We start from the raw sequence: 14,763 nt of genomic DNA, 5'->3' as shown, positions 1-14,763 counted from the left end.
TTGAGTGTTAATAGACATACTCAAACCGTGTCCATAAGAACATAGGAAGCTGACTTATACCAAGTCAGACCCTTGGTCCATCTAGCTCAGTATTGTCTCATATATATCAGTATATGCCAGGGAGGGAACTTAGAACCTTCTGCATGCAAGCATGCAGATGCTCTTCCCTGAGCGGCCTCATCTCTAAAGGGAATATCTTACAGTGTTCACACATGTAGTCTCCCATTCATATGCAACCAGAACAGACCCTGCTTAGCAAAGGGGACGTCATGCTTTCTACCACAAGACTAGCTCTCCTTCCTGGCTCAACTAGATCAATACCTAGTTCTATGACAGTTATGGTGGATTTGGTTTCTTTCTAGATGGATCCATATAAGACTATAAGGAGGTGGTAGTACCTTGGCACTAACTTGTGCAGGAGCATTGGGGCTAAATGTGATACTCTGACATCATTTGCACACAATCAGATCCATTTATCTTCAGTTAAACTATCCAAAGCAGGACAAGTAGCCACTAAAGACTTACAAGCATGGCTGAGTTCATGCTTGGCCCATGCTTGAAGGCTGCATTTAATTTGGAGGCTAGTATGATCGGCTTGATTGCAGTGAGATGTTGAGGCCAGAGTGTTTCCAGTTCTGATGCTATCCATTTCCACTTTTTCAAGGGCCAGTGAATTGGTTCAGTCAAAATTGTAGTAGAGACAAAAGGCAAAGAGCATGGCAAACATCTGAAACAAAAAGCAAGTGAGACACATTAGACCAGCTTCCATTTCAGACCCTATTTGGGGAAAGCACAGATGTAATTCCAGAGCTAGCAGCTTCTTGCTGCACTCTGGTTTTTCTGTTCAGATTAGATACACCACATTAAGGGCAATAGAACTTGGCCTCCATCAAAGAGAACTGTCTAGCTCCTGTGAGTGTTTTGTTTTGGCTAAGGTGAGCAAGGAGACTGGTTTAGAGGACTTTATGCCTCCCCCTCCCTAAAGCTTTATAGCCCAATTCACACTCAGGCAGCTCATGCTGTATCAGTATGGATATTGCTGTAGAGTCCTGATTTGTTAAGCATCCCTGGCCTGTTCCTCCATGTTATCCACTAATTCATCTTTGTCAATAGTTGAGTGCTCATCTGGCACATAATAACCCACCCATGTTGCATGCATTCCTCCAAACGGGAAACTTCCCTATTAATTGTCACAATCTGAGAGGAAGAACCAAGGCACCCTCCCATTCTCACCTGTCAGTGTCCCATCTCCCATGAGAAGAGCGTACATGCAGAATATACACAGCACTAAACCCCACCTGTGGGGCAGTCTCTCTCACCATCTGACTATGGGAAGATTTCCTTCCATTAGGCAGGAGTTGGATGTTCATGCCTGCCTACCCACCCCTGATTGGTGGGCAAAACTCTTCTTTCTTGCAACAGGTACTTGCCATGATGAAGGACCTCCCCAATTGCAGAATAAAGTAGACAGTTCAGGGAATAAGATATGGGAAGACTTTATGAGAGCCTGGGTGACCCAGTGCTGCTAGGATTGCCCACCCACACCCCAGGGGAACCTGAGCCAGTAGCTCCACAATGACCTAAGGACACTTCCCTGACTTTGTCCCAGTGTTTAAGAAACCAGGCAAGACCCTTTTAGGGAAGGGGTGGAGTCCATTCAGTCTGCCTGGTCAGCACTGCTGCCATAAAAACCAGCAGTCTTCTCTGAGGAACTGCTGGAGCAACATCCATTGTATGTTGACCCACTCAGCTGTTGTGTTCCTGCTCATCAGTAGTCAAGGACCAGACTCCTTTGCTCTTGGAGCTGTCAGAGGTCTGTGTTGTTCCTGAATCCCTACCTTGGCGGAGACCTCAGCTCAGCCTAGAACAGGTTAGTCTTTTGAAATGTCAGGGTTCTTCCCTAGTCACATGGCCAGCTATTACATCTTGCTCTACGCTTACATCACTGGATGGATGCTGCTCCTTCTGCTGCTGCTTAAGACTTCTGATGTTTAATTAGAACTTTAGCTTGTTTTATTTATTTAAAATATTTATATTCTGTCCCTCCAGGAGGACACTACTGCACTTCTTGTGCTGCCTGTTTCACTGAAGACCAATTTGTATTCTCCGCTCTTTTATATTTAATAAACTTGATTTAAATTGGACCAGCTAGGATTTGAAGTGGTGCCTAAATAAGCCTGAAAGCCGTATTCCCCACTGTGCTTAACTTATCTACACTGAGGGAAATAAGTATTTGATCCCCTGCTGATTTTGTCCGTTTGCCCTCTGACACAGAAATGACCAGGCTATAATTGGAATGGTAGGTTTATTGTAGCTGTGAGAGACAGAATAACAACAAACAAACCCTCAAAAGCCCAGTGCCCAAAAGCCAACGATGGATTTGCATTGTAGTGAGGGAAATAAGTATTCGATCCCCTATCAACCAGCAAGATTTCAGGCTCCCAGGTGTCTTTTCACTATATGCAGGTAACGAGCTGAGATGAGGAACACCCTCTGTAAGGGAGTGCTCCTAATCCCAGCTTGTTACAGTACCTGTATAAAAGACACCTGTCCATAGAAGCAAGCAATCACTCAGCTTCCAAACTCACCACCATGCCCAAGACCAAAGAGCTGTCGAAGGATGTCAGGGACAAGGTTGTAGACCTGCACAAGGCTGGACTGGGCTACAAGACTATCGCCAAGCAGCTTGGTGAGAAGGTGACTACAGTTGGCACGATAACTCGCAAATGGAAGAAACACAAAATAACTGTCAATCTCCCTCGGTCTGGGGCTCCATGCAAGATCTCACCTCGTGGAGTTGCAATGATCATGAGAACGGTTACAAAGCAGCCCAGAACTACACGGGGGGAACTTGTCAATGATCTCAGGGCAGCTGGAATCATAGTCACCAAGAAAACAATTGGTAACACACTACGCCGTGAAGGACTGAAATCTTGCAGTGCCCGCAAGGTCCCCCTGCTCAAGGCAGCACATGTACAGGCCCGTCTGCAGTTTGCCAATGCACATCTGAATGATCCAGAGGAGAACTGGGCGAAAGTGTTGTGGTCAGATGAGACCAAAATCGAGCTCTTTGGCATCAACTCAACTCGCCGTGTGTGGAGGAGGAGGAATGCTGCCTATGAGCCCAAGAACACCATCCCCACCGTCAAACATGGAGGTGGACACATTATGCTTTGGGGGTGTTTTTCTGCTAAGGGGACAGGACACCTTCACCGCATTGAAGGGACGATGGACAGGACCATGTACCGTCAGATCTTGGGTGAGCACCTCCTTCCCTCAGCCAGGGCATTGAGAATGGGTCGTGGATGGGTATTCCAGCATGACAATGACCCAAAACACACAGCCAAGGCAACAAAGGAGTGGCTCAAGAAGAAGCACATGAAGGTCCTGGAGTGGCCCAGCCAGTCTCCAGACCTTAATCCCATAGAAAATCTGTGGAGGAAGCTGAAGGTTCGGGTTGCCAAACATCAGCCTCGAAACCTTTCTGACTTGGAGAGGATCTGCAAAGAGGAGTGGGACAACATCCCTCCTGGGTTGTGTGCAAACCTGGTGGCCAACTACAAGAAACGTCTGACCTCTGTGATTGCCAACAAGGGTTTTGCCACCAAGTACTAAGACATCTTTTGTGAAGGGATCGAATACTTATTTCTCTCACTACAATGCAAATCCATCGCTGACTTTGGGGCACTGGGCTTTTGAGGGTTTGTTTGTTGTTATTCTGTCTCTCACAGCTACAATAAACCTACCATTCCAATTATAGCCTGGTCATTTCTGTGTCAGAGGGCAAACGGACAAAATCAGCAGGGGATCAAATACTTATTTCCCTCACTGTACTCATTCTTAGCTACTAGAGAAGGGAGATGGGAATTTGAGGTTGTGTAGAGGCTTCTCTGCCAATAGGAATCTGAAGAGGCAGCAAGACCACATGCTCATGCCATTCCTAGGCTCTGAGCTTCCCTTCCTGTTCCAAGGAAGGCGGACATTCCCATTCTCTCAGGTGGCAAGTCTCAGGGGAATAAGATAAGAAAGCCAGGACAGCTGGCTAGGGAAAAGTTGCTAATGGCAGTTCTGCTGCAGAATTGGGCTGCCTGTAAGCTAACAGGAGTCTTAAACTGTGATAACTGCTTCCCAATGGTTTCTTATTATGTTGCTCTGATAATGTGCATTCTTGTATACTCATTATTGATAATGTGTATTTTTGGAACCATGAGAGTGAGGCTAATGACATGGTTCCTTCCCACATCATTGGCTCTGCCCATATGGTTTCCAATATGCCACAGGGAAATGATTCCCACATGACCAGGCAACCTAGAGCTGAACAAACAAAGAGCAGCAGATATCTGCTGTTCCATTTGAAGCGATAATGTGCATTTATCCTGGTACACAATTAATAACAGACATTTACTTCCAGCAGTGAAGCACCTTTCTTGTATTGGCTCAAGACTACCTTACCTCAATGGCTAGCACTCCTAAACCACAGGCCCCAGGAATGGAGATATACTTCTGCAATGTCCTGGCAATTGTGGAGAAACAGCCCTGCAGTGAAAAAGGAAATCCAAAGGGAAACCATTCCAAGGGTAGTGGCAGTCCTATAAAACTTGCAAGCCCAAGATATTTTTTCCTCCGGAGACTGTCCACCACACAAGATCAGCGGAGGAGACTGTCCACCACACAATATCAGCAGAGGAGATTCTGTTCCATGTGCACCATCAAGGGAGGCTCAGTTGTTATGCATGTGGGACAGAGCCTTCTCTGCTATTGCCCCCAGACTGTGGAATGCTCTCCCTATGGCTCTTCATTCCCTTCCAATATAGTCTGCTTTCTGGTAGCAGACAAAGGCAGTTATGTTCTCCTGCACCTTTGGTCTCTGGCTGCTACCCTTGTCTGTAGCTTTTTGAGATATAGTTGTGTCTTATATCTCGGTTGTAATACATTGTGTTTACTGCTTTAATTTTTTTTTTAATACTGTAATTTTTTCTTAGCTGCTTTACAATTTAATATGATAAGGGAGGGTATATAAATAACAGTAAATATTTACATGTATGGAAGTAATCCATGACACATTTCAGGGGATCGCTTTTACAACATTTTGCCTATATTACATTCTAGATTGGAAGAAAGTTACTATACTTCCAGCAATGCAACTGCCATTCTGGGGTATGGGGGTGGGGTGAGGGGAAAAAAGCCCACAAACCTTGGTAGTGACATAAGTATTAACAATGGCCACCCACAACTTCCATACAGTTAGCAGTTTGGCAAATTGCCCCAGGCTTGCCCATTCATAGTAAACCTGCACATAGCTGCACTGTGGAGATCAGTGGGTATACTGTAATATGGCTATCAACTAGGCAAAACCCACAGGCCAGCCATTATGTACAATAGTCATGATTGCACAGCAAACACTTACATGTCAATATGAATGAATAGACAAAACTCTACTTAAAGTGGGGCAACCAGCTCAAGGAGAAACTTCCAGTAGGTCTATAGAGGGAGAAATACCTGGATTTTTAAGCCTTGGATGTTTACTCTACATATTATTATTGTTGATATTTCTCTTCACTCTAATCTAGCTTTCTGTCTGCTGCTGTTCTATGAAAATAATGTTTCTTCAAGACAAAAAAACTTGAGTACTTAAGCTGAGGTTGGAGAGGGACTATTTCAGTTACCCCAATTACTCGTGAAACGTAATTTTCTTTACAGAACTGAGCATTTAAGCTAGAAGACCATAAGCCCAAGTCTGGCACAAAGAATCTCTTGACTGCTTAAAGACTAGCAGACTCATCATACCATAAGTTTCTGTGGCCTAAAGCCCACTGTATCAGAACCACACTCACTTGCACACACTAATATATGGTGAATATACATTGACTGGATGCTGCTATGATGCCTCGGCATATCTAGTTATGTCAATAAATGGCCTATTTGTTACCTGATTGTTGTGGCAAGTAAATTAAAACATGAAGGCCTTTGCCTCAGGTACTGCAATAGCCTCACCTGGCTGTTAATATACTCAGGATCTCGTTGCCTGCAGCGTTTCCAGTCCAGCAGGTGACCCGTCTGGAGCGGCTTATCCCGAGTGCAGCAGGCACGAGGCCAAAACACATCTGGCTGCTGCTCCTGGAAATAGGAGCAGTTCCCAAAATCATCAGGCCCTGAAATGCCACAACATGAAAACTAAAAGAGAATGAAAATATTAAAATAAAAACCTAGGCTTCACAAGTGATGTCATTAAAGGAAATGGGGCTGTTTTGGGGTGCCCTTTAGTAACTGAGTTTCTAAGAATCACTGCTTTCTTTTCCATCGATAGGGTTTATTTCTTAATAAAAGTTGCATAATTCCCAGTTTGCAAGAGTGCAAAACCAGAGGCATGATACTTGAAATAAATGGCAACATATATCAACAATCTCAAAATAACTCTGTGGAATACTACTTTGTTTCTGGGTATAATGCATGGTGGTAGCATTGACCTATAAAACTCAAAAAACCCTAGGACTGGGGTACCAGAAGTGCCTCCTTCCACATGAACCTAACAAAAATCTTAATAGTTAAGTTAGATTCCTATGGATGCACGCACTTCTGATGAAGATCAGATATGTTGCTCAAAAAATACCCACCCTGCCCTTTGAGGTGAGGTGGTTGGCAACTGGGCCTTTTCAGTTGTGCCACCTTGCCTATGAAAGTTCTTCCCCTGTTCATTTGTCTGGACTCCTCTTTTCTAATATTCATATGCCTGCTAGAGACATTGCTGTTTATCCAGGCTTTTAACAAGATAGTCTCAAATTACAAAATATGTTTATTATGTGGTCAGGACTGTACCATGAGGGAATGCTCAGTCCTAGCCTCTGCCAAAGTCTTGATCTGGATCCCCGTCCCACAGCTGCTATATGGCAAGGGGGGAAAGTTACCATTGGCTCCAATGAGAGGGTGATTTGGAACAAGACCATGGTAGAACTTATTTATTATTTCTCTGTGTAAACCGCCCTGAGCCATTTTTGGAAGGGCGGTATAGAAATCGAATAAAATAAAATAAATAAATAAATAGAAGTGAAGGCCATCCTCCCATACTGTGGTCTTGATCAGGATGGGGGTCTCACACAGTCACTATTTATATCTGAAAAATCAAACATGCAGACTCCAATCATGGGATAGCTATATCATCTACTTTGGCCTTCATTTGAATCTTGCTGTTGTTTTAAAGAGGGCTCTCTGCTGCTGTTTTTACCTCAGTTCTAATGTTAGTTTTAATGTTTGTTCCTGTTGCATTCTTATTTCATGCTGTTTTAATTTTTGTTGTGGTGAGTTGCCTTGGAGAGGCAGGGTACAACTATTTTAAACAGATCAATAAAAACAGTGGGTAACTCTCTTCTTCCATTGCTTCTCCATCAGAAAAGTTGCCTCTTTCCTGCTTTTGTTTGCAAAAGATAGCTGTTAGGACCTTGTTATGTACAGTTTATATTGTATGTAATATGTGTACCTTTTGCCCCTGAGAATCTCCTCTGCTATATGGGAGAATACATGACTTCATCAGCATCACAAAGTAATCTCTGTTATAATTTCTTCTGGGGTGTAACTGCTGCCTTCTGTTTAGTTTCAGTTTGACAAATTCCTCTTCTTTTGCACAAGTACCTGTCAGAGACTGATTGTCTAGGCTATCCGCAGCCTCTATCAGATGGTGCATCATCCTCAGCGTCTTAACCAGAGATGCACCTCGGTAATTTTGGAGCCTGGACCTAAAGGCGTTTGGAGGCCCCCTCTCCCCTGCAAATTAAGCATCATCAAGCTCTGCCAGACAACCACACCACCCAAGACAGACTAAAGAGGATTTGGGGAGCCCCCAGGGCTGTGGAGGCCTTGGACTTTGGCCCCAAAGTCCAGTGGTCCCTCTAATTTTTTTCACCTCTGTGCGGAATGAATTTTGTTCTGGGCGGTAGTACCAAGGCACTGTGTGAACATGTGCATCCAGAGTGGGGCCTTCATAATTCAACCTGAATGGAATTTAAAATTAACTGAGCTGACATTAAACAAAACTTGTAAGTGCACGCACGTGTACACTCCTTAGAGGGAACACTGCCAAAGTCCAGGGGTAAGAGTGCCTCTGCTCTCAACAATTAGGCTTGTAACCCCATCACCATTGCTCCTACAGCACACTGGCTGTGGATTCAACAGTTTCTACAGTGATCTGACTGCATCTCTCCCAAGTACTGTACCGCGATCATGATGGTGTTCCAGGATGTAGAGAACACATCGGAGGCATTGTCCCCTTGGTAATGCTTCTGCAGATCAGACAGGAAGAATTCATCTTTAATCTAAAGAGAGAATAGCACAGGCGTATTCTGTTCTGCTAACAAATGCAATGCCTCAAAGGGAGGTGCTGGACATAGCTAGGGCTGTCAGAGTGTGACTTTGAAGACTGCACAAGTGTCTTTCATAGCTGCATGGCAAGGCAAAGTTGAGCAACTGTAGTCTCCTCTGTTGTGCTAAGATAAGAGAGATCCCCTTTAAAAGTATAAAGCCACAAATGGCTGTTGCAGGGTTAAAGGGTGCTACTTTCAGTGGGAAAATGGTATGGAAGTGGGTTAAATACCCCCTACCTCTGCACCACGGTGGTCCCAGTCTGAGCTGGGGCCCCATGTAGTTGCTACTCATAAATGTTAAGCACTTATAGACACAATAATGCTTTTAATTTCATGTATAGTTTGTAGGATTGGTATATTTTGAGACTCATTGCCTCTTACATATAGGAGCAGTTTATTACCAGCCACAGCAAGGTATTCCCCTATATTCCATTCTAACAAATCTGGTCTTATTGATTTCAAGCCATATCCTTTTGTAGTGATCAGCCTCCCCTCCCTCTAAAGAATTAACCGTAAGCGAACCCTTGCCTTGACAGACAGGCTGGTGAACTCCAGGGCTCAGCCAATCAGCAAACCAGGCAGGTGGGACCGAGAGAGCTGTTGCCTGGAGGAAGGGAGTTCTTTGTGAGACCAAGCTAGGCTGGAGGTGCACAGGAGGACATGTGGCTATGGAGACTGGCTGCAGGAGAATAACTCTGCAGATCCTTGAAAGACACAAGGGCAAGAAGCTTGGATTCTCATCAGGAGTTTGTTGAGTTAAAGGCAAGGAGCCAGGGCTTTGGCTTCAGGAAGATTAATTTAGGGAAATGTTTGTTTAGTCAGACTTTGCATTAGAAGTTATATTTCTTTGGTGTGTGCGCTTTTGCATATTCCTGACACTATTATTGTTTACCTGTAACGTAATTAAAATAAGAAACACTAGCCTACGTCCACCCTACTTAGGGTGTTGCAAAAGACTCTATAAGCATTTAAGCATGAATTAAGACAACCTCTTTTTATAATCCTACTAAGTACTAAGTACCGCCCACACGACTGCCGGCTCCATCAGGGAGCTGGCGGGGGCTGCGGGGATCGTGAGTGTGCGGGGCATCTTGGAGAGACCCCCAGGGCCAGGAAGCTTGTTTCATCCTCCCGGCAGGGCTCTCCTTGTGTGTTGCTGCGGCACGGAGCCGCAGCGTGGCAGCACGCGATCAGAAAGATGGGGTTAGCAGAGCGCTCATCTAAGGGGAAGGGGAATTAGAAGGGTTTGCTGCCGGGAGCCGTGCGGCTCCCATGGCAGCAGACAATTGGGCAAAAGCATGCTAGGCTCCCTTAGCCTGCTTATGCCCAATCGTGAGTATCCCAGCGTGGTGTAGTGGTTAGAGTGCTGGACTAGGACCGGGGAGACCTGAGTTCAAATCCCCATTCAGCCATGATACTAGCTGGGTGACTCTGGGCCAGTCACGTCTCTCTCAGCCTAACCTACTTCACAGGGTTGTTGTGAAAGAGAAACTCAAGTATGTAGTACACCGCTCTGGGCTCCTTGGAGGAAGAGCGGGATATAAAATGTAAATAATAATAATAATAATCCCCTCATTGAGGCTATTCTCACTACCACAGGAAAGCGGGCTAAGGGAGCCCAGCCCACTTTCCTGCAGCTGTGAGAACCACTGGGAGCTGTGTAGCCCTAGTAAGTAGCCCGCTTAAATCCTCCCCCCCACAAATGAGGTTGCTCCGCTAACCCCATTTTACCGGTCATGTGCCGCCACGGCGCAGCTCTGCACCACAGCAACACATGAGTAGACCCCCGACCGGGAGGCTACGAGCAGCCTCCAGGCTTCGGGGGTCTCCCCAGAATGTGTAGGGCATCCTGGGACTTCCGGTGGCTGGGTGGCCCCCGATCCCTGCCACCCCTACCAGCTCCATGACAGAGCCAGCAGTCGTGTGGACAACCAATCCGGCTGCCTAGGGATGGCTCTCTGCAGAGCCCGGTAAGTCTCTCCACACTGCTCTTGTCGAGAGTCTCATTGTCACTCAGTTCATTATAATCCAAGCTAATCACAAACAAAACAATGGACAAAATGGCCAACACCGTGCACAGTTTAACACTGGTGTTTCTTTTCTGCCAGGGCTGCCTTGTACATCGAATCTAGTCCCCAGTGGAGTTACACAAGAAGATATACCAGCATTCTGACCCAGCCACCTAATAAGATGTGAATTGGTGGTTCATATTGTGAACCCCCCAGGGACTTTTTTTTTTTTAATAGGGCAGTATACAGTGTACTAAATAAACAATAATAATACCTGTTTCCTGTTGACAAGAATGAGTGCAGCAGCTACAACTTCCACGGTGAACACCAGCAATACCAAGACAAAAAACTGTGGGGTGAGAAGAATCAGACACGTTACAGCCTAGTCTGTTATGGGATCTGGGATCTTGCACTAATATCAACCCAGCCAATAGGTCTTTAAGATCGTCAATAGTCTTTGATCTGAAATGCATACCCCTGTTGTTATTGTTTTGGATTATGTCAAATACATTCAGCTCTAAACCACAAGCCCTGCTAATGATGCACAATTCACAACCATTGACCCAACAGCACACTGTCCAATATTTTTTACAGTAGAACCTGAGCTGGTCCTACCCCTAGTAATCCCCCCAACCGCCATTTAAATCCATATTCGCCCATAGTACTAATCCCACTCCATTTTAACTTACAAGCAACAATATGGCCCTGTTTGCTTTGATGGCTCCAAAGCAGCCCAAGAAGCCCAGGAAGGAGAGTGCCACGCCCACAAAGAGGATGAGATAAGCCCCTGCACTCAGGAGAGGACTGGAGATGATGATGCTCTGAAATCCATCTGGGTCAGTGGCCACCCAGATGCCCACACTTAGGAGACAGATGCCCCCAGCCTGAAAAACACACACAGTGAAGGTAATTACCTAACATAAAGTATGTGTTCATACGTGTAGAATGTGTTATTTGTATCCCACCCTTCTTCCAAGGACTTGAGGGCAGAATACATAGTCCTTCCCAACAATTTTATCCTCAAAACAACCCCGTTAGGCTGAGAAATAATGACTAGCCCAGGGTCACCCCTTTCATGGCTTAGTGGGGATTTGAACTTGGGTCTTTCGAGTACCAGCCTGATACTCTAACCACTACACCACACTAGCTCTCATTTAACCTTTGGATTCAGCTCCTTGGACAGATAATGTTTATAGCTGTCATCACCTTATAAAAACCATCAACTGCTACTTTCCCCGAAGGAATAAAGGAGATAAAATACTTTCCCCAAAGGAATAAAGGAGAAAAACGATTTAGGTGTATATATTAATATATTAACTGCAGGCAATTTTAATCCCGCCCCCCTCGCATTATTTGGTACTAAGGCTGAGGCAAAGAGAAAAAGCTGAGTTGCCAAAATAGTTGAAATTCACCAGCCTCCTTTCAAATAATAGATACCAAACACTGGCCATCTATTACAAAGGTCATGAATAAATAACTATTAAAATCAGTGCAAGATCAGTTTGCTCTGAACAGATTTAGAAAGGGATCGGGTGTACATCTGATGCATACCTGATCTTTGTAGTTCACACTTGCTGGGTTTTTAAAATTAATTGTTATTTATATCATGGTGTGAGGATAAGATTCCAGATACTAAGTAATGAAGACATGGGCAGAGCGATGGCCTCCCCTCCCCCACAATCCCCTCACCCCCAATGCATAGTCTTCATACTGTCAACTTGGACAATAAGTTGAATTCACATTAGTGTTACAGAGTACACCCAAATACTCACAAGCACTAGCACATTGAATACAAACATCAGGTACTTCATAAGGTTCAGGATTCCCATCTCAGGGCCAACTTTAGTCAGAGGAGCACAAACACTAAGAGACCCTGAAGAGAAAACAGAAGAATATCACAACTTTCCTGGACAGGACAGGTAGGGCACACATTCTGCATGCAGAAGATCTCAGGTTCAATCACTGGCCTCTCGAGGAGAGGAGAGCTGGTCTTATGGTAGCAAGCATGACTTGCCCCTTAAGCTAAGCAGGGTCCACCCTGGTTGCATATGAAAGGGAGACTAGAAGTGTGAGCACTGTAAGATATTCCCCTCAGGGGATGGAGCCGCTCTGGGAAAAGCAGAAGGTTCCAAGTTCCCTCCCTGGCAGCATCTCCAAGATAGGGCTGAGAGAGATTCCTGCCTACAACCTTGGAGAAGCCGCTGCCAGTCTGTGAAGACAATACTGAGACAGATAGACCAATGGTCTGACTCAGTATAGGGCAGCTTTCTATGTTAGATAGGAATGGAAAAGATCCCTATCTGAAATCCAGGGAGAACTGCTGCCCGTCATCTAGACAGTATGATCTGTGTCAGCATATGACAGTTTCATATATTCCTCTCTTTGCAGATGGAGGGGAAACAGAGGAGCAACTCCCCACTTACATTTGGTGGGTGGGCGGGAGTAGAGGAAAGATACTTGCAGGAGAGGAAAATGTGTTTTGTGTGGAACAAAAGAAGAAGAAGCCTTTCACCATGGGCAGACCTTAGAAAGTAAACATTACAGGATACATGGTACATTTTCTCAACAGATCTTTAGTTATACTTTCCTGCTTAACATATGAATGATGAAAGTTGGGGGGAAATGACTAGGAAGGTTGTGAGGTATACAAATAAGACAATTATTCAAATTAGAAAGAACAAATTAGTCAGAAACCAATTTATTGTGGTGCACTAGAATACACTTTGGGTATTTCTGGCTGAGCTCCTTGCAGTGCCAGACAGTTGTTGTTTTTCCACATGCAGTCACATGCAGAATTGCAGTGTTCCTTATGAACAGCGGTAGGTATAGTTGCTTACATACTGCTCAGCAAAACATGGGTGGTTGGATCTCCACCCATATTGCTCCATGTGTGTAAACACCACGGACAGTGTTGCAGAACAAGATGGTTCTGCCATGCCTTAAAAGATGTGCAAAGACAGTTGCAGGTTGTAACACCCATTGAAGATGGGCATCACGTCACACAACTATGTTTGCACAACTTTAAGATGGAGCAAAATAGCCCTATTCTGTAACACTGTTAGTGGTGTTTACACACACACACAGCAATGTGGGCAGTGCTCCAGCCACCCACACATTGCTGCACAGAATTTTTATTTATTTATTTATTAGAAACATTTGATATACCGCCCACCCCGAAGACTCTGGGCGGTGTACAAAAACATTCAAAACAAGACAGCATTAAAATTACATTTTAAATAAAACTAAAGTAACTAACAGGAAAAAAATAGGTAAACTACAGGGTAAAAGCCTGGCGAAAAAGAAAAGTCTTCAATAGAGATTTAAAAATCAACAAGGAAGGAGCTAAACGAATCTGCAGGGGAAGGGGATTCCAGAGAAGTGGGGCAGCAACCAAGAAGGCCCTTTCATGGGTCCTAGCACCCCAAACCTCTCGGAAACCAGGGATCGACAATGTCAGTGAGCATATTTGGAGACATGGTAGACTGATCCTCGCCATTTTATTCCTCCTGTTTCTGCTGTGGTCTGATGTATGGGTATGCACCTCTCAACAAAGAAAGAATGGTAACAACAATCCAGTGTGTCATTGAGCAGCTGTATAATTGTTCTCAAAGTACAGGTCGATAATAGATGGATTATAACCCCCTGAAAAGAGTGAGTGAATACAGTATGACAATCCCAGACGTAACACCCCCTCTGGAAGCGCCTTTTAAGAGATGCATGATGTGCTTTCCTCAGGGCCCTTCCAGACAGCAACAAATGGTGTGATGTTAAAAATGTTTGCACAAGTTCAAAGCATCATTTGACTGACAGTCCACACACTCCTATGGGCTTTTGTGTACCTTTCTATCAGAATCTTACTCTCTGGCCACACACTTATCAAAGACCTTGTGTGATTTTCCTTACACCACATGCCAGCCAGCACATGCAGTAAGTAAGATGGTGCTTTGAACTTGCACAGTTTATTGCCATCTGGAAGGATCCTCAGTCTTCATCTGATGAAGTGGACTTTAGGCCACAAAAGCTCATGCCACAGTAAATCTATTGATCTGGTGTATCACAAGCCTCTTTTTGTGTTTGCTGTAACAGATTGACATGGCTGTTCCTCTGGCACTGGACAAGATAGAAAAGTACAAGTTAAATAATGCTGAAGACCATGAGTTCACTGGATTCCAAGATACAATGAAAAGACAAGGCCCTACTAAAAAGACCTACCCAATGTGCATAACCCTAGCAATATAAAGAGTGTAACATCATGGCATTTGGTTTCAGATTGACAGTTCTGTCTTCCATAGTTTGTTTGTATGTATCATCTGAGTCACTAGTGCAAATGTTAGTCATCAGTGCATGTCCCGTAAAAGCATTTGAGACAAATGGTACTATTAAAGTTTTACAGTAGGCCT

General features: G+C 44.6%; 1 protein-coding gene across 1 annotated transcript; it reads right to left on the bottom strand.

Moving 5' to 3' along the window:
- Nucleotides 1-679: 679 nt before the first annotated feature.
- On the bottom strand, nt 680-12,192 carry LOC128325273 (tetraspanin-18-like). Its single transcript, XM_053250884.1, has 7 exons — nt 12,136-12,192; nt 11,053-11,247; nt 10,638-10,712; nt 8,208-8,306; nt 5,995-6,174; nt 4,453-4,536; nt 680-727 (listed from the first exon to the last, which is right to left on the bottom strand). Exons 1-7 carry the CDS (start codon nt 12,190-12,192, stop codon nt 680-682), a joined length of 738 nt encoding a protein of 245 aa, XP_053106859.1.
- Between the last annotated feature and the right edge of the window lie 2,571 nt (nt 12,193-14,763).

This window comes from Hemicordylus capensis, chromosome 4 (assembly GCF_027244095.1).
Source record: "Hemicordylus capensis ecotype Gifberg chromosome 4, rHemCap1.1.pri, whole genome shotgun sequence".
NCBI lineage: Eukaryota > Metazoa > Chordata > Lepidosauria > Squamata > Cordylidae > Hemicordylus > Hemicordylus capensis.
This window is presented reverse-complemented; position numbering and strand designations above follow the sequence as displayed.

Excerpts from the sequence above, each read along its gene's own strand:
- LOC128325273 (XM_053250884.1), bottom strand. The coding sequence starts at position 12,192 with ATGGGAATCCTGAACCTTATGAAGTACCTGATGTTTGTATTCAATGTG. Across the intron at positions 11,248-12,135 it reads TATTCAATGTGCTAGTGCTT|GCTGGGGGCATCTGTCTCCT; the intron begins GTGAGTATTTGG and ends TGTGTTTTTCAG. Across the intron at positions 6,175-8,207 it reads GGAACACCATCATGATCGCG|TTTTCATGTTGTGGCATTTC; the intron begins GTACAGTACTTG and ends ATTCTCTTTTAG.